The 23441-nt window shown below is 38.8% G+C and overlaps 1 protein-coding gene across 1 annotated transcript; it reads left to right on the top strand.

Moving 5' to 3' along the window:
• The first annotated feature begins 7775 nt into the window (after window positions 1-7775).
• On the top strand, window positions 7776-23368 carry PNPT1 (polyribonucleotide nucleotidyltransferase 1). Its single transcript, XM_021527534.3, has 29 exons — window positions 7776-7983; window positions 9420-9480; window positions 9793-9867; window positions 10317-10422; window positions 10720-10769; window positions 11232-11295; window positions 11381-11428; window positions 12137-12250; window positions 12467-12653; window positions 12824-12875; window positions 13571-13628; window positions 13777-13873; window positions 13968-14070; window positions 14893-14963; window positions 15581-15617; window positions 16368-16434; window positions 16536-16625; window positions 16918-16971; window positions 17078-17184; window positions 17750-17821; window positions 17918-17981; window positions 18523-18606; window positions 19090-19173; window positions 19810-19916; window positions 20010-20065; window positions 20617-20695; window positions 21071-21118; window positions 21472-21630; window positions 22363-23368. The coding sequence occupies exons 1-28, from the start codon at window positions 7799-7801 to the stop codon at window positions 21625-21627; spliced, it is 2376 nt and encodes a 791-aa protein (XP_021383209.3). The 5' UTR covers window positions 7776-7798; the 3' UTR covers window positions 21628-21630; window positions 22363-23368.
• Window positions 23369-23441: the final 73 nt, after the last annotated feature.

The following is a 23441-nucleotide window of genomic DNA, read 5'->3' as shown; positions in this document are numbered from 1 at the left end:
ATTTACAGATGTGAGATTTTTTTTCTGCCCATGGCAGGCAGAGAATTACATCTGTTTGAGGATTTTGCAAGTAGAAACTACTCAACAATTGCTTGGAATTGGAAAATAGGTACAATCCTAAAGGAAAAATGTCACTGAGGGAAGATTCAGCAAAGAGCTCATAGTTGATGATTCCCTGGATATTGCTGCCCTGGTTTTGTGTTTCTATTTGCCTGTACACAGAACCATTTTTAATAACCTGAAAACACCAATAACAAAAAATCATTTATTAAAAGGATTTTTTTCAGAACTGTGTTGGAACCTCTGAAGCCAGAAGGATAAAGTATCACCTGTCTTGGGAATAATATGCTGGGGGTTGTTGATAAAGATCATTCCAGTGACATAGCTAAAGAGCAGGGTGTAGTACTGGCAAACTCCTGATTTCCTTCAGATGTTTTTTCCACACAAACACTTACAAACAGTTTATAAAGATCAGGTTTGGGATGCTCTGAAGACAACATCTGAAACAAGATCAAGGCCAAACACACAGTATGAAGTTATGAGACAATAAAATAAATCAAAGGTTGCAGCTGAATCACTGAACTGTTACAAGCTGTGAAGCAAATACCTGTTACTGGGAGCAGCTGCTACTACCCTATAAAATTTTATATGTTCTGCACATTTCAGACCCCAAAACAGGGTTGACTACAGTTTTAAAAGGCAGCTACCCCATTAATATAAACAATTACCACTCTTCTCTTACTTTTACTAACACTGGCATTTTTCAAGCCAGTTGCAACTTGTGCAGGTAACTGTGTGAATTAAACACCACAATCTGAATTCTTTACCAACTTTTCTTTCAACAACGTAGCAATATGTAAGTATAGCTCTAGTAAGTGCTGATGAGATTTAAAACTAGGTCCTGACTATAAATCATATTTTTATCATCCTCAAAAACCTTTTATTGCTGTTTTCATCCTTCATTTTATATGTCATATCTCCTCTCATCAGGAGGACCTATATTAAGGTGTAGCTCTTATTTCATACCCCAAAAAATAATACAGATTTTTTTTCCCCAAGGAAAAAGAAATTAATGCCAACATTTAGGGATTCCAAGGAGTCATTTTGAGGAAATAATTATTTGCATTCATGGTAAAATGTCAAGCCTCCATACAAAGAGCTTGACCCAGCCCTGGTGAAGCCAGTGACATTTGTCATAGCAAGAGAATGGAGCCAAACACACTGGAAATGGAACATGGGTTAACAAACTGCTTCATCATTGCCTCTTAATTTAAGTTTAGACCTCCTTTACAAGTGAGTGAGAACAGCAAAAAAAACCCCATATCAATCACCACATCCACACAGTTCCCAACTTCTATTTATAGTTTTGCTTTGAATTGAGGACAAAAATGCAAAGCACCATGCCAAAGGGGAACAGCCATGATCCACAGGACTCAGAGCTACAAGGCTGCTGCATTATTTCAAGTGTGCTGTCCACCACACTCTGCACTGCTGCAATTAAAAACAAAAACAAAAAAAACCCAACCAACCAACCAAACAAACAAACAAAAAAAAATTTCAGTGGCTGAGATGATGCTTTAACTATGGACAAGTTGTGGTCAAATAAACCTCTCCTGTTTTTCTCCACTATCTGGACCTTTCTGCTTGGCACCTCCAGCAACTTGGTGGTTTCCAGAGCTTTGTTCTTTGTTAGAGAGGCTCTGTGAATCAGTGTCTTGCTTTTGCTTCTCTTACTTGAAAATGCCTCTTAAAATTAACACACTAAGTTGAAAAAAAAAGCCCAAGCAACCACTAAATTTCAAAATGTTGCATTCACAGGTAAATAATCACAACTTTTCAACTTGGGGTTTGAAGAGCCCCAAATTCACCTTTTTGGACTGATTTTGTGCCATCACCCAACACACACCACAGATCAATCACACTTTGCCCTTCAATCACTCAAGGAATTCAGGGCCTTTGGTCATTTCAGACCTTCTTATATTCCTTGGTATTTGTCATAATTCCCATCATATGCATTTAATGGAGCTCTGTCTCTTCACAGCCAACAAAGATCAGGGTGACACAGAGAGGAGCCTGGAGCAGTGCTGAGCCCTCAAATGGATTTTTGGAGTGTTTTCTAGACTGCAAATCATTTTAACTAGGGCACCCAAAAACTGATTTGACAGAAAACAAGCACACACATCAGGAAGTTTTGTGCATTACACATGATGTTCACTCATAGTTTTTACACTACAAGTCAAAGTCATTTGTAGTGTTAGAAGTGGTGCTAATTTAGTTTAGAATAGAGGAATCTGAACATTACCCCACACATACAGAGTGTTCTTGCATCTAGCTTTGCTCAACTCCTTTGTTAAAGGCACAGCATTGAATGATCAGTGTTCACAGAAATGCTTAAAAAGGCTTAAAAATCGCACCTCTAGGTGCTCCTCTTTAATTCATTAATTTAGGGTCTCTTCACTCTCCACTCTCATTGCAGACAAAAAGGAAGAGCACTGACCATAGTAAATTCTGTACATTTTTACTATTTCTGTAGATCTGTCTCTTTGCTTCTGTCTCTTTAGTTCTGTGCCGGTCACTCGCCCATGCAAATTAAGAATTGACATGAAAACCAAACCGTTGTTTTCTATTACTCCCTCAATATTCAGGGTAACCTTGGAAGTTTCCAAGCGAGCCACGGAGGAGTTGCGTGGGCAGAAGCTGCGCCCTGCAGGCACCACCAGGAAACAGCCAGAACGAAGCCGGGACCGCGGCGGGCGCAGCACAGCCCGGGCTCAGCTCACCAGTGCCACCGTATGGCACAGGCTTATTTTCAATAAAGACACACCAAATCACACATTTTAAGGTTTTACTCTGCCCAGAGAGCGTCCTGGCAACAACGTGGGCACGGTATTCTCAATTTCTGTACTACAGAAAAGCCAGGGCATGGTGAAGACCCCCCGAGAAAAGGGGAGAATTAAAATGTGTGTTTAACACTGCCTTGAACACTTGTTTTTCTGTGAATTGGCTGGAAAAAAAAAAAAAAAAAGTAACTCTCACTGTGGTTGCTCATCCCTCTGATTTTCTGGTGAAGCCAGTGTTCCAGGCCCATCTGCTAATTTCTTCCCTCTGTCCAATGCCAGGAGCAGCCCCCAGCACACACCTGACCTCCAGCTCAACACCCACTGCCAAAGTATATTAACCACTTCAAATAAAGCATTTATTTCAAAAACATGCTGCAAATAAAAAATACTTGCAGAATCTCACAGATTACAACAAACAGGTCTATGTATTTAACAAGTAAATATATACAAGCAGAACATCCACATGGTAGCTGACTTGGAACATTCCTGGTTCCTGGGGAGTTGGTGAAAGAGAAAGCAGCTCAATAAAGAGGTATCAAATTCAAAGGTAACACCTTTAAAAGGACTGAGTTTGTTAGAGGGAAGAGTTTGCCTTTCATTAGATAGAAATACACATTAATACAATCTTGCAGCACATGTACATAATTATTTCAGCACAATCCAGACTGAGCAAGGGAATTCAAGTGGTTGTAATTGTCAAAGAACCCAAATCCACAGCTCCCAGAAAACAGAGTATGTGGTCAAGGACACTTAAAACTCCTGGAAAGAAGAACAATATAGAGGCTGTGTATCTGAGTAATATGGGGGGGTTCCAGTTAGACTATAAAACTGCTACCCACTACCCTGTAGAATTGCCCTTGCCAGCTCACAGAACAGGTTTGAGTCAAATCCCCAGCACAGCTACAAGGTCCCTGCAGCTGAATACAGAAGTTCCCACTACAACCCCTCAGTTTCAGAGGCTGCTCCCACCCTTTGCATCTGCTGAGCCTGTTTTGACCTGCCAAAAGTTCCAATTGCCCTGGTCTAGGTTTTTCCTTCATGTGAAACCCCTAAAATCTGGCCTATGGAGACACATTACATCCCATACACCAGCAGGAAGGCTTCGTTTAACCCAGTTTATTGATTTATAAGATGCTTTAACTCTCAATTTAAGATAATAAATAGGACAAAAGAGAAGTCAAAAAAACATGAAGGAGTTGACTCTACAAGTTCAAGTAAGGAGCTCATATTTTCTTTAGTGTTATACTTCTGTGGTCTCCTACCACAAGGAGGAAAAAAAAAAAAGCAACCACTTTCCTGAAGTCCTTCACTAAGTTTAGGCTGCACAGCAATAAAAATTAGGACTCAAATGGTTTCAAAGTTTGCTGCTGAAGCAAAAAAAAAAAGATGACACCTTATGTATCTATTACACTGTGGGCATGAAACACAGGCTTTATATACACATGCACTTTGACTACTGACACATCCAAATAAATCTTCTGGAAAATAAAAGTTTGCTCTGACAATTATTCAACCCTCTACCTTACTTGCTCCTTATAGAGTGCAAAAATAAAACATAAAATAACCCCAACACACCAGATCACTTTAGAAAACACAGCACTGATTTGGGAAAGGGAATTTGCATTTTCATCTCTTTCACATGTGTTCAAGCAGTCCCATAAGACAAATGGTTGTAGACATCTCCAACTTGCTTGCTAGGGCAGCACAGCTTGGGATGAGCACAGGCTTCAGTTTACTCACCTACACCTTCTGCTTAAATCCACCTTCCATTCCCAGGGAATACTGCAATTTCACATCTGCTCAGGGAGCAGAGCAGCACAGAGCCCTCAGGAACTTGGGAGAGAAAGGAAGGAGGGGTGGTGCTGCTCTAAAATAGGATGAGACACAGACCAGACATTTTGATTGCAAAGTTCATCCACCTGAGTTTTCTGAAGAACACTGAGACACTGGAGTTATACCAGCTAAGGAAATCTAGTGGCATCTGAAAGCCATCACAAGAGATACAGCAGGAAATTAAATCAAAGTAGAGCTAAACAGAACAAGAATAAGGAGAGAAAGCCAAGTGAAAACAAGTCGCTTTAAAGTAATGCAATTTCAGTGGATTCTCCTAAGGCTTCTTTAGAAAGTTAGGATGAGAGATCTGTATCCTGCTAAAACATTTTTATCAGCTCCAAAGAACTTACTTGCTCAGGTGCAGCATCCAGGGTTTTCAGGAATATTTAATGATACCATAATTGTTCTTCACAGTTTGCAATAAATCCAGAATAGGATGCCCCACCTGGGCATGGTGGAATGGCTGGAACACCACTAGGAATCTTTCCTGGAACAGCTGTAGATACAATTTCTTATCAGCATTGTCTTTGTTGGCAATGATGGAAAAAAGGAGGAAATAAATCACTGTCAGGCTGTTTGTTGGGTTTGTTTTTAATTTAAATTCTATATTGAGCTGCTTTTATAGGGCTAGGTCTGTACAATGGCTGTCTCTTTAAAAAAAAAATCTAATAAATCAAATAATAAAAGTGTAGAGCTTTATGACAAAATATGTAAGGGGCTCAATTTAATCTTGTTTATGAGCCCAGGAAAAAATAGAGCCATGAGAAGCCATCCAGTGGAGGAGTGCATGGAAAATGTCTTTTCCTAGGGCAGTTGGTTGCATGTTTACTGTTCCTTAAAATAGCCACACATCATTTTTTAACAAGTGTCTGTAGCACTTGAAGCAAGAGATTTACTGAGCTGCAGGATGGGGATGGATAGAATTGGATAATCAGCTACAGATGGACCCTGACCAAATAAATAAATGGCTTAATAAATGGCAAAATAAAGAAGTGGCTTGAGACTATGTGGATGATAACTAATTCCCTCAAGGAACTTGGAAAACTTCAATGCAGAAGAGCTCTCTGCTGCACCAGCACACCCAGTGAGCTGGACAGGAGGGGGCACAGACAAAGTGGCCAAAAGGGAGCTGCTTAAGCTGCTCCTAAATAAAACCCCTACTTTTATTAGCAATCAGTAGGGCCCATACAGCATAAAACCATGAAATAATGTCACAGGGTGGTATTAAACATGTTTCAGTGTGGCAGAGGCTGCTAGAAAAGGCTCAAAAATTAATGCTGCTCTCCAAAAAGCTTTAATCATGATCCGATTTTGTGCCTTGTCTGGGGGTTTTTGTTTGAATTTTCAACAGTGGAATTAAAAAAAAAAAAAAAAAAAAAACCAAAAAACAAAAACAAAAACAAAAACAAAAAACAAACAGAGGTAATGAAGAGGGAAATGAAGTGCAAATCTTTCTTAATAGATGAACCATAGTTTTGGTTTCTTTCATGATGTTAAACATTAATTTTGTTTGCTGCCTAGTATCTTGAATGAAATCCAAGCTCTGGTATCTTTTTCCTATGACAGTGATATGGCCATAGTTTGTTAGTCCATGACAGTGATGAAATATTCCCTTACCATCTTGGTATGAGAATAGCAATCGTAATAATTACACAAAAAACATTCCAAATAATTGTCTGTTTGTCAGCAGCAAAGTGAATGTGAATTCAAGAGACTATGGGGGACATTTCTGCTTTGCCAGCTGATACATTCTCGTACCAAAAAAACTGTACCAATAAGTAGTAAATCTGGATAAAGTTAACAGTCCTTTTGCCCAGGCCAAATCCCAAGTTCAGATCATTTTACTTCTTTCTTTTGTGTCTTGCCAAAAAGATAAAAAACATGTTGGCACAAAAGAAAAATTATTGCTTGGACTATTCTCCCAGTCTTGAATCTGTTTCCAATAAAAGCAGCTTGGGCAGAAAACTCCAGTTAAGTAAACAAACATCAAAATAGCTTTAGAAATAAAATAGTAGTAAATTATTAAGATTTTTAATAATTAGTTGCTAAATTTAAACTGTTAAATCCAGATTGCAGATGAGTTTAAGGTGATGCGTGACAGATACATGTGGGATTCAATGAATATAAACTATCTCATTTTTGATGCGATCAGATCTCCATAATCACATTATTGTTTGCTCACCTCATTGACGTAAGTAACACTAATTACTAATCTATTTTGCATTACACTGAGGAATAATTAATAAAGTAACAAAACCACTGTCCCGAGTGACATTCTGATGCACTCTGAGCATGTAAGAGCACATGAAGTTTGTGATAAGCAATATCTGTGTTCTATTCTTCTTGCACAGTACAGATTATTTTGGTATTCCTGGTTTAAAATTATGTTTTGGTTGGTTTTTGGTTGTTTATTTGGGGTTTTGGGGGTTTGTTTGTTGGTATTAGGGGTTATTTTGGGGGGGTTTATTGTGTGTGGTTGGTTGGTTGGTTTTGGTTTTTATGGGGTTTTTTGGGTTGGTTTTTTTTTGGTTTTTTTTTTTTTTTTGTCGTTGTTGTTGGTCGGGGGTTTTTGGTGGTATTTTTTTTCTTCGTTTTTTGGGTTCTGTTGTTGGGGTTTTGGTTTTGTTTTTTTTTAATTTTGGTGGCTGTGTTACAGAACAAGGTCTGCGGAATAAATTAATTGCAAAGGCCCATATTTTTCTCTTCCTGAACTGAAGGTGGCTTTCGGGCCTGTCCCCAAACAGGGTCGGGGCCAGCCCGGCAGGCGCCACCCGGCCTCCTGAGGCGCCAGGGCGGGAAGAGACGGCAGCCCGGTGCCCCTGTCCTCTTCCTCGCTCCAAGCCCCTGTTCGAGCGGGTTCTCCTCAGATTCCAGACCGAGGTGGCTCCAAGGCCGCCACAAGCGACGCCACGGACCTTTATCTGCCGCCTTTTACCCCAGAATTCGAGAGTGGCGGAGCAGCCGCATTCGCGCGCTCTGCGCTGCCTGACCCTCCTCAGCCACTATAGCGCCCGTACGGAACCGAAACCGGCGCGGCGACGCCTCAGCCAATCCGCTCCGCTCTTACTGCGCGGCGCCACTCCCCCGAGCCAATCGCGGGGCCGCCCTTTCCTGCCTGGGGCGCTATGGCGGCCGCCAGGAGCTGCGGCCGCGCCGCGCTGGGCGCGCTGTCCCGGGATGGCGGCGGGGCCGCGGCGCGGTGGCGGCGGGTCCTGCCCCCGGGCCGCCCTGTCCTGCCCTGGGTGCCCGCCCGCGGCGCCTCGGCGGGGCCCAAGCCCGGGCGGGCCGTGACGGTGGAGGTGGGCGGCAGGTGAGCGGCTCTGAGGGGTGTGGGGGGGCGGCAGGGCAGAGCGCCGTCCCGGCTGGAGAGTAAGGCAAACGCGAGGAAAAACTGGTGTAAAGTGCGTTGAGGCACGTGTTGAGGTTATTCTCAATCAGGACGTTCTTTGATATCGGATCTTGGTGTGCTGGCAAGCCTAATCAGCAAGAAGGGAGCTCGGAGCAGTGGAATCAGCCTTGTCGTCGCTGAGTCAGGGACATCAGGCTCTGAGGAGCCCTACGGATGTAATAAATCAAGTTGCTGATGGATGTCTATGTGTACATTGCCAACTTAGCAAAATATTCCAGGCCACCAAGTTGATCAGAGGGATGGAGACCTATCGGGTGAGGAAAGACTCAGAGAATGGGGATTGTTCCGCCTGGAGAAAAAAAGCTTTCGGGTGACCTAATTATGGCCTTCCAGGACCTGAAGGGAGCTGCCTAGAAAGATGAAGAGACTATTTGTGAGGGTGTGCAGTGACAGGACAAGGGAGAACGGGTTAAAAATGAAAGGTAGTAAGTTTAGATGAGACATTAGGGGAAAAATCTTCCCTGTGAGGTCCCTCTGAGCTCTCCTGCCTGGAGAAGCTGTGGCTGCCCCATCCCTGGATGTGTTTAAAGCCAGGTTGGATGGGGCTTGGAACAACCTGAGATGGTGGAGGTGTGGAACTCGGTGATCTTCAGGGTCCCTTCCCACCCAAAGTGTTCTGTGATTCTGTAGCTGAACTGTGTTCATTATAACAGTGAAAATCACACCTACAAGTCATAACGGCCTTGCCCAGGTGTTCTCCTGAGCATGTGAACAAGTTACCTGGGATAACTTGTATAGAAACTACTAACTAATCATAATAGAGGGGCTGTGCTTGGGAAGGGACCAGCTCTGCATTTCTGTGTATAAATAAAAGTATGGAAAGTTAGGAGGGTGTGTGGGGCTTGTGCAATAGCACCCAGCACAGCCCTAGAATAAATAATCCATATCTCACTCTCGAGTGTGCCCTCATTGCCTTGTTGCCCTCCATCCTCTGCCACAAAGGAAGGAGTATTCTGCAGATGTGGTGGGATGTGTGCAAGCAGCTCCCCTTGCCCTTGAGGGTGTTTTCCAGTGGCTAAACCCCAGCTGGAACAGGTGATGATTCACCTTTGTGATAGAGATAGCTGATGTGCTCCAAGGCTTTGCTTCAAAGTAAAGGAAACAGGATACTTAAGTCTGAAGCAGGACACTTGAGACTAAAGCAGTTGAAATTTAAGTGGGTTTGTTCATTTTTGCTCGAAGAGTTTCAATTTTTATATCTATGAAGAATTTTTATATCTCTTGTGAAGCATAGCCTTTATTCTGCGCAGTTGAGGCTACAGGTGAATGCAGAAATTGCTGGGAAATGTAGATGGATTCACTATAAGCTTATGTAACAGATGGTTTCTTTCCTTTAGAAAGATGGAGCTGTCTTCTGGAAAACTTGCTAAGTTTGCTGATGGCTCTGCTGTTGTTCAGGTAAAAAACCAAAAAAAAGTCAAGATTTGTCCAGCTTCAAAATTTCTGAAACTTGAAAGTCATTGTGTGGGCATCAGAGCCTGTGGGATATAGAGCCTCAAGTGGCAATTTCATCCCTAACAAAGGGACAGCTGTATTGTATAGGAAAAATTGTTTGAAAAGCAAAGACAGCAGTGTGAAGTGTGGATTTATGCAGTGGTTTTCTGCAAGGTATAATTCTTAAGAATTACTATTTTGTGAATTAAGTTTAGAACATTGGAAGTTATTTTCTTTTCTGGTAACTTCAGTTTTCACCTGTTTTTCTTAACACAGCTAGGTGACACAGCAGTGATGGTCACAGCAGTCAGCAAAACCAAGCCTTCTCCATCTCAGTTTATGCCATTAGTGGTAAGTACTAATGACAGAATTAGTTTTGTGCTAATCAGTGATCAATTTAGCAGTCATGGTCCTTAAACAGTGGAGTTCAGGATGCTGGGGAGAGTGAGGAATGCAAACAGTAGACGACAGACCCTGGACTTGAGATATGCAGTTGATGATAAAATCCAGGATCCTTGTGTGGGTGAGGGATGAGCCCTGGCTGTTGCCTGCCTTGGATTTAGTAAGGCTGTCTTCAAAGCCCTTGCGAACTTTGCCGTATCATCCAAGCTCTGGTATCTGGGTTTGGTTGTGTGGAAAGCTGGTTGGATTGTGAGGCTCAAAGGGCTGTGATTGTTAAGGGTGGGAAGTAGATAATTGGGGTTAGAACTGGATGATCCCAAGGGTCCCTTGTGGGGGTTTCTGTGGCTCTGCAGTAAATAATCAGTTGTCATTAATAATCCCTGAATTTTCTTTGGAAGGTTGACTACCGTCAGAAAGCTGCTGCAGCAGGAAGAATTCCTACAAACTATCTCAGAAGAGAGCTTGGTTCCACTGATAAAGAAATTCTTACAAGCAGAGTAATAGGTAGGCTGAAACCTTTTATTTACAATGTACTTCAAAAATGTTGTCATTTTCTTGTGCTTGTTTGAAAATACAGCCATTTATAATGTGTCAGAAACAAACATGTAATTTATTTATCAATGTGATTGAAATTTTAAGGTTACATGTGTCATGCTAAATACATTTTCTATAGTATTGTCTCTTTTTTTTTTCCATTTTTGTCAGTTTCTTGTGGGGTCATTGCAGTACAAACTGATTATTAACTACTGAAACCAAATTCTTATGAACTTTTTATTAAAAGTTTGATTATTTTCTTTGCAGATCGGTCAATCAGACCACTCTTCCCTGCAGGCTACTTTTATGATACACAGGTAGGTCATGCTACCTTCAAAACAGAAAACTTGAATATGGCCAAGGAAAATTTCATTACCCAGGCCCTGTTTGAAGAAAAACTATTTTTATTGACATCAAGGAGGGGTTTGTACTTCACAAACAAGTGTAATGTTGCTTTTAATCTGTTTTATCTTCTTGTCTTACAATATTATTTCATCCTACTTTCCAAATTTTGTTGTCAATATGCAGGAGCAAAATTAAAATCTCTGTACAACAGGGGAAAGATGCTAACAGTAAATATTTTATTTGTGATGTGATACAATAGTATCCATTAATGGGGCTTTATTTTCAGCTTTCTATATTAAATACCTGAAAAAAATTTCCATGTGAAACATAGACTTGTGTAGATTCATGGGGTTTTTTAGTGTCCTTAGCTTTGTATTGACAGTTAATAAAAATGTATAGGTCAAAATTATTCATTGTCTTTTATCTTATGCCAGATCCTTTGTAATCTTTTAGCAGTAGATGGTGTCAATGATCCTGATATTCTGGCAATTAATGGAGGTAAGAAGGCTGTGAGAAATTGGTGCTTTGGTGGGACTTAATGAGATCAGTTTTTTTCTAATCCAGGTATTTATCTTCTTTTCAGCTTCTGCAGCGCTTGCCTTGTCTGATATCCCCTGGAATGGTCCTATTGGTAAGTAAACATTTTGAAATGATGTGTAATTTTAATGTAATGGAACACTTAGACCACAAGTGGTACTTTGTTTTTTAAAGCAGAAGCTGAATCTAAACATTAAATTTCAAGCCCTGGAAATAATTTTGCAATGGATAGGATTATTGCACTTCAAGGGATTACTTTTTTCTTTACAAAATGCTCTTCTGAGAGGAAATACAATATAGAAATAATGTACTATAGAAACCAATAAATTAATTTTCTCTTAAGAGAAACATATTTATTGAAAAGCATAATTTGGAAAATAGCTGGTTCAGAATACTTTTCCTCAAGGAACTCAGAAAGAGATCTATTTTATTGTGAGTATTTTCTGGGAAGAGAAAAGATCTGCCCCAGAACAAATATTGAACGAGTATCTTCCTTTTAGCTGCCTGTTTTTTTCTAGAAAACATGTGCTGAAATGACAAATACTCCCATTAAACTCACAGCATTGTGTGTAATACTGGCATTATTTGCCCTATCCAGTAATAGTACTCAAAAGTGCCCATTCTTAGAATGGGTAGTCTTGTCTTCTAGATTTGTTCTTAATATCTAGTCAACATGCTGATATTTTAAAATTAGTCTGTAGCTTTAAATATTGTTATTAGCTGTTTAACTTTCAAAGTAAAGTGATGCCTTAAAGAGCTTCCTTATTATAATAATAAATGACTTTCTGGAGTTTCTTTGCAGGTGCAGTGAGGGTAGGGCTGGTGGATGGAGAGACTGTTATCAATCCAACTCGGAAAGAGATGTCTTCTAGTGCTCTAAATTTAGTTGTTGCTGGAGCTCCACACAGTCAAGTTGGTAAGTAGGTTAATTGTTGTCTGTTGAGGGCTTGGAAATCTTTGCAGATGTTTACCTTATCTTTGAAATGTGGGTTTTTATACAATAGTGGGAGCAAACAACAGTGATAAGTAATTTTTGGTTAAGTAAATTTTCTCATATTTATGCAGTTTAATGTTAGATTGCTATTGAACAATAAAACAGGAATTCACTGAATTTTTATCTTTCCATTGCCAGTTATGTTGGAAGCAACTGCTGAGAACATCTTGCAGCAAGACTTCTGCCATGCCATCAAAGTGGGGGTGAAGCAGACCCAGCAGATCATCCAGGCCATTCAGCAGCTGGTGAAAGAGCAGGGTGTGGTCAAGAGAACTGTTCAGAAATTATTTATTGCTCCTGAAGAGATTGTGGAACTTGCAAAGAAGTAAGTTCAGAACAAATAATGCAGTTCTAGGAATGTTTATGAGTCTGATACTTTCACCAGACTAGTATTTCACCAAATATTTTTCAAATATTTAGTCCTCAAAAAACCTCCTAATTATAAAAGTGTTTTTTAAGCTGTGTTTTCAAAAATTCTTCCTTTTCTCCCTAAAGACTTGCTTCTAACAAGATCTATGCAGTGTTCACAGATTCAAGCCATGATAAAGTAAGTAATCAGTTGTGATACAATTATTTTTTAAATTAAAATAATAATGAAACTGTAGTAGGATAGAATTCTTTAAGCTTTTTAAGCTTTTTTCCTTTATAAGGAAAGACTGGATGGTCTGGTGGACAAGATGGTGATCATAGGTTGGACTTATTGATGTCAGGGGTCTTTTCTAACCTCAGTGATACTGTAATTTAACCTTGCCTCCTTCCCTGCATCTATTTGTAATAATAAATTGTTCTCTAAGTTCTTAACCTGACCAGAATATTTGCTTGTATTATGTGGAGGTGGAAACTCCCTTTTCCCAAGGAGTCTCATGAAAAGGATGAGGGGGAAGTGGGTGCAGGTTACTCTTGAAAGGTTCTGGTTGGGCACAAGAGCAATGTTGTCCTTTGGAAAAATTATCAGTCACTGAGATAATCTTCCCAGGGAAGTGGTGGATTGCCCAATGTGGGACATTTTTAGGATTCAGATGGGGAGGGTGTGGGGCCATCTTGTCTAGACTGCTTTTGCTAGGAAGGATTGGACCACACAACCCTTGAGGTCTCTTCCAGCCTCATTATTGGTTTTTGAATTTTTGTGATACTTCTGTTTCTTATTCCTTAAATTTTTGCCGGTCTTTAAACCAAACAGCCCCAAACCTCTGTTGTTGTTCTGCCCTGTAGAGTTAACTGGTTGCAAATCCTGTGTTCTAGATTTCAAGAGATGAGGCAATCAACAAAATAAGGCTTGAAACAGAAGAACAGCTGAAAGGTATTATTTTTGTTAATATTTTGAGAATGCTTCAATGGAGGTAGCACTGCTTGGAGTTAGAGTATCCTCTTTGTTGGAAGCTATTTTAGTAAAAGTTCTATAAGATTAATTTCCCAACTTCAGATGCAATTTTTTTTTCTATATCTAGAAAAATTTCCGGAGGCTGAGCCTTATGAAATCATGGAATCTTTCAATGTGGTTTCAAAGGATATTTTTAGAAATCTAGTGCTAAATGAATATAGAAGGTGGGTGTATCAAACTCCTACTGATAAGATTTCTGTCAGCTTTTAATCCAATACTGTAGTTTAACTGATCTCTTAATTTCTCTTTGTCACTTAGGTGTGATGGGAGAGATTTGACTTCCCTCAGAGACATTAAATGTGAAGTGAACATGTTCAGAATGCTTCATGGATCAGCCTTATTTCAAAGAGGTCAAACACAGGTAGTGTCACTTCAACATCAGAAATTATCAATGAATTATCAAAAGCTGAAAGATTTGGGTCTTTCATTTAAATGCCAGGTTTTCTTTTTCTTCACATTTAAATAGTAATAAGCAGAAGTGGTGTGTAGGTTGGTAAGTACATTGGTGTGTTGTAGGTCACTGCTAAATTGGGCACATCATGAGAAATCTTTTAAAAGCAACTTCATATACAACCTGAACCAACTAAGGAAATTTTACCCAAAAAATTGAAATAATGAGGTGATTTTTTTTCTCTTCTTTGCCAAAAGTGTCAGCTGTTGGGTGGATGGAATTAACATCGTACTCGAGATTTGATCTTCTGTACTTTCATAGCTCCTTTTGCTAGAAGACTGTCAGCTATTGATCTGAGTTAGGATGGCAGTTGCAGACAGTGATTTACTCCTCAGTGTTGTCCCCTCTTATCCCACTAAAAATAACACCCACTGCAAGTCCGTGTGGGAAACAGGCACAAATAACATTGTGGCTGCAGCTGGCCCTGTCTCTTAAATGTTTCTTAGGGAGCAAACTGCTCTTGCCTCCTGCTTAAGGAGCATTAAATTAGTATTATTAGTATTTTAATTAGTAAATTAGTATTTTTAAATGGGATTGCTTATAAGAATGTATGATCTTTGCAGATTGAGTAAGTTTGTGTGATGGAGAGAAAAAGGTTCTACAAGTGGTACTGGTGGCATCTCATTTGCTGCTGAACTCACTCTTTTTGATTCTTCATAAACAGTAAAATTTGTGAAGGCTGGAACAGCTTAAGGGGGGTTTGTTTTTTATTTTAGCTCATTTTCATTTTAGGTTCTGTGTACAGTTACATTTGACTCTTTAGAATCGAGTGTAAAGTCAGATGTTATCTCCACAGCAGTGAGGTATGTATGTCTTGGTGCTCTGGCAGTAGTAACAAGAGGGAGAGCATTTAAGCACATTTGATAAAATTCTCTTGAACTTCCATGTAGATACTTTTTTAGGACTGAAGAATGTGTAAAATTAGACTTTGCAATGACCTGTTTTCCAGAGATCATGGCAGTGAGTTTGTGTTAGGGTGACATTAATTCCAGAATACACATTTGAAAGTGGAGAGTGTTCCAAGTAACATCCAGTCTGATTTAGGTATTTAAAATATTTGTGGAAAATTTAACTTAGGATGTAGCAAGCTGGTCCTTGTGCTTTGAACACTTTATTGCTGAAGTGAAACTCATTCCCTTTAAAGCCACACTTCAGTGATGTCACCCCAATGATTTCATCCCAGTGTGGGAGCTTTTACATTTTAATGTCTCAGATTTACTGTAGCTAAATCTTTGTTACCCCAGAAGAGCTTGTCCACATTTTCTAATTTTGGTAACTGTGGGTGATCAGCAAATACATTGATTTGTTGGTTTTAGCTGGGTCCATTTGTAAGCATAACAATATTAGTTTGAATTGCCTGTTGTGTGTAAAACATGTTTGGTTGCTCCTGTTTTGACATGGTCTTGTTTTTAATTAATAGTGGAATTAAAGATAAAAACTTCATGCTGCATTATGAGGTGAGACTTTTCCTGTGTTACAGCTTTCTGCATGATTCACAGAAGGGCTTCATGTCTTGCTTTTAAAGGTGCAGTTGATCACTTCCAAGGTTATAAATTAGCTCTAGATTTGCCAAAATGTATTTGTGCTAATTCATGCATGAATTTATATCAGCAGAAGTACTGGTTTCCTGAAAAGCAGTAGGTAATTTGTAAATTGGCATTGTATACAGGCTTTTAAATGCCATAACATTAGGTGAGCTCCTTCGGAACAGGTTCTTACTGAAAGCAGGATTAACCTGTGCTATTATTTTTAATAAACTCTATTGATATGTTCAGCTGATGTGACACAGCAATCGTAAATAAGTGCTTTTACTTCTTGCATCTCTCTCAGCCTTTGGAGCTTACCCAAAGTATTTCCTACAGGCAGATCTTGGGATTATTTCTGTGGCAGAAATAACATTTCTGCTAGATTGTTTGACAAGTTTGTTTGGAGGAAGCTTCTTGTGTTCTCTCTTAGGTACCTTACTACTGGTTTATTCTCTTTTGTCCTGTGGAAGTAAAACGTTTACTAAACATTACGTAAACTGGTCCTGGTTTGCAAACCGAGTGACTGATAGAAGTCACGTGGTGGTTTGGTTATTTTATTTTTAATGTATATTTATCTTGAGATGCACCAACACTTCAAAGATGGGTTTTTTTAAGTATATGTTTTAAAATGGAAAAGAAAAGCAGGTTAATTGTCTGTGTACACATTTTTTTCCTTCATAGTTTCCACCTTATGCAACCAATGAAATTGGCAAAGTTACTGGGATAAACAGAAGAGAGCTTGGACATGGTAAGTCCAGACTAGAGAAATCCTATGCTGAAAGTTCCAGTATTTTATCTCATTTTTATTGATGGATCACTTAGTGGTTGTTTTGGGTTTTTTTAAAACAGGTGCACTGGCAGAACGAGCTTTGAAACCAGTTATACCCCAGGATTTCCCATTCACAATCCGAGTTACTTCTGAAGTCTTAGAATCAAATGGTATTAGGATTTTCTTGTTTTTAACCTGGTGCTGAAGGCTAAATTTGGTTCTTAAAAAGCTTTGTTTAGACAAACTTGATTTATAGGCATGCTAAATAATAGATTTCAGTTTAAATGTTCTTAGTAACTTTTACCTGAAATAATTAAAATAAAAAGCATGTTAGTGAAGAATGGGCCTTTCTTGGTTTAATAAAATGGTATTTGGGGGCATTTTTATGCTACAGGATGAGGAAAATAACCTATCCATTTTTCAGTGTTTAATCCCTAGTTTTTTACTGTATTTCAATTCCAGGGTCTTCCTCAATGGCTTCTGCATGCGGTGGAAGTTTAGCATTAATGGATGCAGGTACAAAATAAGGCCACTTACAAGGATAAACTGCATGTGATAATGTGCTAGAGGATCTGGAAATGACTGAAGACTTCAAAAATGGGGCTTTTTTTGCCACTTCTAGGAGTTCCAGTGTCAAATGCAGTGGCAGGTGTAGCCATAGGCCTCGTTACCAAGTGCAGTCAGGGAAAAGGGGATATCGAGGACTATCGCTTGCTGACAGACATCCTGGTGAGTGCTCCTCATATTGTTATTGTTGAAAATATTGTATATTTTCAGCTTACTGCTGAAAAATACCTCTTGTGGCCTTCTGTAACCTTTTGCCCAGTCAATTCTGGAACATCACTCCTGGAAAAATTAGTTGCATCTTTTGTTTTACCTCACAAATTCCTCCCTCATTTTGAAAAATTTATATGAAATGTCCAGTCATGTTTCTTATTTTTCATGTTTTTAGTTAGTTAAGCATTCATAAGCTTTCTCATTCCAATTAATTTTGTCTTTCCTCATGGGAGAAAAAGATTAATAATTTACTGAAAGAGAGTACATATGGGTGGAGAATGAGCACTTGGAAGAGAGTCTGGGGAGGAAAATGCACAGCCACTGACAGTACTAGATCTGCTGTGGATCAGAAACTTGTCCACAAAAGCTCTTGATTTCCAAGGCAAGAAAGGTACAGTGTTAATCCTGAACAGCAAAATAAAGCTGAAGAGAACTTGGAAGTCTCAAAATTTCTCTGTACTTTTGATATAATGGGAGAAAATTATTCCAACTTGGTTTTGTGTGTCTGTGGTGGCAGGGAATTGAAGATTACTATGGAGATATGGATTTCAAGATGGCAGGCACCAATAAAGGGATAACAGCACTGCAGGTATTGTGACATGAAATTTTCCTTAAGTGAAACTCAGGGAGAGTATTAGAAGAGCTTTCCTGACATGTTGATGGCACTTCATTCTTCTCATGTCAGGTTGATCTAAAGCTGCCAGGGATACCAATAAAAATTGTGGTGGAAGCTATTCAGCAAGCTACAGGTAGGTCTGTTCTTGGACTTAGACACATTTTATTATATTAAATGATAGATGGAATTGTATGAAACTAAACAATAAACTATTTATTTCTCATTCTCATTGTGGGAAAAAACAAACCTATGTTTTATGAAATGGGTTTGGCTTAATTAATAAGCTCCAAACCAACTTGAAAGTAACTTCAGCCAGTGCATGATTTGGACTAACACACATTACATGACTTTCTTTAAATTCAGCAGGATAACATTATAAAAATAATAACAGACTTCCTCTCATTTCACATAAATTCAGCTATGTTTACAAGTGAAACTTGCTACCATCTGGATTCTTACATGTGCAGCTAACATATTCTTGAAGCACATGAGAAAATGAAGCTACATGGTTTAATTAGGATTTAGTGAGTTGGAAAACTTTCAGCTGGGCATTCTCCAGCTAAGCAGGAGACAGGTTTTGACAAGGAATGCTTTTCTACTGTATGACAAAAACTTCAGTAATTTTGTATATTATTAAAATAAATATATGGTTTTTTTATTATTATTTCCTCTAGCTGCAAAGAGGGAGATTTTACACATTATGAACCAAACACTGGCAAAACCCAGACCTAACAGAAAAGAAAGTGGACCAGTTGTAGGTAATGTTATTGTGTGAATTCATAGCTTTCATAATTACCTTTTTAACAATAAATTTCTGCTTAAAATACCTTTTTTTTTTTAATTATTGATTACTATATATATTTGCCCTTGCCCTGTGGGGATAATTTTTGAAGGGATTTTGGTTATTTTTTGGTTTTTTGATGGGATTTTTATTGCCATATGGGGCAGCACTCCTATTTCAGTGTACACCAGGAAGCACAACTGGAATTTAAGTGAAGTTTTATATAAAGCTTTCACAAAATCAGAATTGATGTAGATGAGAGTATCACTCTGGCTTAAGTTAATATACAGTCAGAGTGTATTCTGTGTCTTCATTTATTTCAGTTCTTACCTGTAAATACATCCCTGTTCAGCAAATACCACAGGTAGCTGTAAGAGATTAAAAGCTAAAAGAATGTGCCCTTTTGTGTGATAACTCAAGATTATTTAGCACTTCAAAGGATTTCTAAATGTTCTTTCAGAAACTATCCATGTTCCATTATCAAAAAGATTAAGATTCGTTGGTCCCGGGGCTTACAATTTGAAAAAACTTCAAGCACAGACTGGTGAGACATTCTTGATTCCTGTGATAATTTAGCCTCACGTGTTCCCTTTGTTTCAGACTTGTATGTTGAACTGTTTCAGTGCTCAGTGCAAACTGAAAATGAAAAAATTCTATATCTGTAGAGCACAGGTTGATGCTCTGCTTTGGACCTGAAACCCTTAATGCTGTGGTGAACATGATTAATGCTTCTCAGGGGATTGGGGTGGATAAAAGGAGGAAAAATCCTATTTCCCTTTGGTTGCAAACCTGTCTGGTCTGGCCACAGAATTCTAGAAGGGCAAAGAATTTTGCCATTCTGCTCCAAAACACTTTCATTTCCCTCAGCTATTAGTGCAAGTATTATTAAAAATCTCTGGGAAATTGACTCATAACCCTCAACATTTTATTCAGGATTTTTTTTTCCTACCTTTAAAGGATTATAAAAATAATTTTGTTGTCTTTTATGGCCCTCAAGCTTTTCAAGGTATTTGCAAGGAGGGGGTGGGCATATGCAGTTGTTCAATGCCTAAATTAAATAATGATTAGAAGTCTGAGGTCTTAATGAATGTGCAAAACCATTCTGCTCTGAGCACGTCTTTACTGGGTGTCACTTTTCTGCAATGTGCCCCTGACTGCTGTCCTAAATCCCCTTTTTCAGGTGTGACTGTAAGTCAGCTGGATGAAGAGACATATTCCGTGTTTGCCCCCACGCCGGGGGCAATGCACGAAGCCAGGGAATTCATTGGGGAAATCTGCAAAGATGATGTAAGGACAGACTTCTGCCTCTAACTTCTTCAGTTTGCTTTTTGTGACTTGGTGTCTTACTGGTTTCTTTTTTCTTTTTTTTTTCTTCTATAGCAAGAAGTTAATTTGGAATTTGGGGCAATTTATACAGCCACAATTACTGAAATAAGGTATAAAAAGTGCTTTGGAGTTGAAATTAACTTATTTATATAGCTATATTCCTGATACCTAATTATGATGTAAAATAATTGTATTTTTAAGAGTGCTAAACTTATGCTGGGGATATTGGCACCTGAATAATTTCTGGTACTTTTTCTGGTGAAATGATTTTGTTTCCTGATGAAACTGGCTTTTTTTGCTGTTTGTTTAATGTTTAGAATGTCTCTAAATTATAAACCTTAAAGCCTTTTTCATCTTTGAATCTGAAAGTGATGGTATGAATTTGCTTTCCACTTTTCATCACAGTACTTGTCTTGTAAAAATTACATTTTGGGTGGTACCCATTATTGAAATAGTGCCCTGAAATAAGAAATTCTCATCCATTTTCAATTAAGGAAAAATGAGAGAGCATGTTATGGTGGATGAAAGATTTTTTTAAAAGAGATGAGTAAAATTTTGTTTGTGAGATGTTTATAAGTGCTTGCTTTGGGGACCATACACAGAGTGAAATGTGGCCTTTTCTTGATGCCCTTTGAAATGACTGTGCTGTTTCCTGCTGCAGAGATTCTGGAGTGATGGTAAAACTGTACCCAAACATGACCCCAGTATTACTTCATATTTCACAGCTGGATCAAAGAAAGGTAAGCCATCCTTTAACAGGTATAAAATGGGCAATTAGATTTTATTTTTAACCAGTTGTCATGGCTGCAACACACTTACTGTTGTTCCACAGTCCATTTCCAGGTTAAAAGCTGTTAATTAGCAGCACTTTTTTGTTCTAATTCTTTCTGCCCTATACTTAAAGCTGCCAAGAATCAACTGTGTCACTCCTGCAGTCATTTTTACACCAAGTTATTTGGCTCTGCAGTACCCTTTTCCATGTAATATTCAGAAGCCTATTGTTCCTAAGGTGGTGCTGAGCCATTGGGTTGAAGTGTAGCATGAAGAGGCCCTGAATAAAGGGATTTTTATAACAAACTCTGATAATTTTCTTTCTGAAAAACACTGTGTTCCAGATTAAACACCCTAGTGCCCTGGGATTAGAAGTTGGACAAGAAATTCAGGTATTTTTTTTTTTAAACATTAAAATGCTAACAAAATGCTGTTTGTATTTTAAAACTTGATGTATTTTTTCTAATTATTTATTTTGTGTTTATGAAGAAAATATTTTTCCATATTGGATTCCCTTTCTGTGCTAGTTAAAGGCCCGATCATTCAAATTAGATTTATTTAATGTCATCCTCCTCCTATCTAGGCACCACAGTATTTGACAGCAATATAGGCTAAAGGGTGCCTATTTATTGCTTTTCTAGCATCAAATTGAAAAAACTCAAACCCAACCCCCCATCTTTTAAGGAAAATGCTATTTCCAGCTTGTGAAGTTGCTCAGTGTGAAAGCACTTTGTTTCCTTACCAGGTTAAATACTTTGGCCGTGATCCCACTGATGGCAGAATGAGGCTTTCACGTAAAATTCTGCAGTCCCCAGCCACCAGCACCCTGAAAACCCTGACAGAAAAAAACAGCATTGTCCTGGGAGGGGCTGTTTCACAGACATCCACCTCATCCCAGTGACAGGTAAGGCCAGCAGAACAGCTTCAGCTGACTCAGGGCTGCACTTGACAGCTCTGCTAAAGAATTGTGCCAGTCTGGGTTTGTACTGAGCAGTTACCCCTCAGTGCTGTGCAGGGACTACTTGGCAGCTGTGTTGGAGTTTGTTGGGACTTAACAACCAGCCCTTCACACACTGTAGTTGTAGAAGGTTTGATATTATAAAATTGGTTCAAATGCCTTGATGGTCTCTGGCAATCTGGACAGGCTTCTCTGTCCTAAACAAACTTACTTATTCAATTCCAAGATCCTTTTTCTCTACCTTTTAAAGAAAAAAGCCCAAAGAGGGCATTGGAAGAGAAGAAAAAATAAGTTGCTTTCCTGATTAAGTCAACAGTAGAGAAGATTTCAGTCAATTAATGAAATGGCCAAAGCACTTCCTTAGAAGTAGTTTTCCAGCATGTATTTGACTGTTAGAGGGCTTATGCCTCAGCTTTTCCCAAAATTTGTGTGAGTTTTCTTGTTCTTGGAAAGCTGCTAGAACAGGAAGGTGTCTGATGTTAAAATCAGGAGCAGTTAGCAAGCTTGGCAAATGCACAGTGCACCAGTAGGAACTCAAGGCAATCTGTGGCAACCTTCTAGGAATGATTGACAGCACAAAAAGAAGGGAAAATTCACTGAATCTCAGTTTTAAGGAACATCTTTGAATCTCATACCTTGATATAATTAATTGGTTACAAAGTGTTTTCTTTCTTTCAGGAAAAAAGGTGTGATGGTGAAAATACAAGTGACCTTTGCTAGAATTTCTACATGTCCTCACAAGAATCTGAAGGTGGATGGTAGTAAATCATATTTATAAAATAGATACTTATTTATGCTTAAAGGTGATGTAGAACGTCAAGGCCTTCAAGTTGATTAAAAACTTGAAAATAAAACCAGGAGCAAGCAGTGCCCTCATCTTGTGTAGCAAGGTTGAGATGAGAATACAAGAACATGGAATTCTGTAGACTGAGAAGATATTTCAGTGCTAAAGGTTATTCTCCTTTGAGTTATCCACTCAAAACTGTGAATATGAGAAGTAAGAACTGAACAACTCTTCTGTGGGAGAAAGAATTATCCTGTATGCTTGGTCAAGAGTCACACTTGGCCAAAGTTTTATTGGCTTTTCAGTGCACAAGAATGTTGAGCAAGTCATAAAGACTTAGAAGTGTCACCTTTAACATGATGGACTCTGTTTTAGATTAATACATCACTCTTAAAATGTTCAGACCTGTAGCAGAATATATCTCAGCATATGTGAGCAGAACTTGGCTGAAACATCACCCCTTATCACCTGGGTTCATTAGCACTGACTTTTAAAATGCATAATTAAAACATTAAAATTAAAATACTTTTTTTGGAATGAACAATTATGTGATAAATCTTTCCCTGAAACACTCTCATTAAGAATCTCTTAGTCCTATTAATTACATTGCATCAGTGAGTTCACTGATTTATTTTAGACTTCAAAACATTTCCCAGGGGCTCATGAGAGTGTCTCGTTTTTCTACTGTGAGGTACAGACTTTGAAAATCAAACAGGGTCCTTCTGATGTTCACCAATTTGTATGCAGGACTAATAAAATCAACTTCCCACCTGGTGGCAGGTGGGCTCTGAACCACCTGAAAGAAAAAATAAAGCATGGGGGAGAGAAGTGGGAATGTACAGTAAAAAATTACTCCTTTTTTAATTCTAACTTAAATATTAAAGAAAGAAATTACTGGTATGCTGCTCTGTAGTTGTTCCTGTCTTTCATGATGTAAGATTGAAAAATAGAAAAAGTTTGGAAAGATTGACGA

This window comes from Lonchura striata, chromosome 3 (genome assembly GCF_050655825.1).
Source record: "Lonchura striata isolate lonStrDom1 chromosome 3, ASM5065582v1, whole genome shotgun sequence".
Taxonomy (NCBI): Eukaryota; Metazoa; Chordata; class Aves; order Passeriformes; family Estrildidae; genus Lonchura; species Lonchura striata.
The sequence above is the reverse complement of the archived record's forward strand: the minus strand, read 5'-3'. Positions and strand labels throughout refer to the sequence as shown.

Excerpts from the sequence above, each read along its gene's own strand:
- PNPT1 (XM_021527534.3), top strand. The coding sequence starts at position 7,799 with ATGGCGGCCGCCAGGAGCTGCGGCCGCGCCGCGCTGGGCGCGCTGTCC. Across the intron at positions 10,423-10,719 it reads TCTTACAAGCAGAGTAATAG|ATCGGTCAATCAGACCACTC; the intron begins GTAGGCTGAAAC and ends TTTTCTTTGCAG. Across the intron at positions 18,607-19,089 it reads AGAAAGTGGACCAGTTGTAG|AAACTATCCATGTTCCATTA; the intron begins GTAATGTTATTG and ends ATGTTCTTTCAG.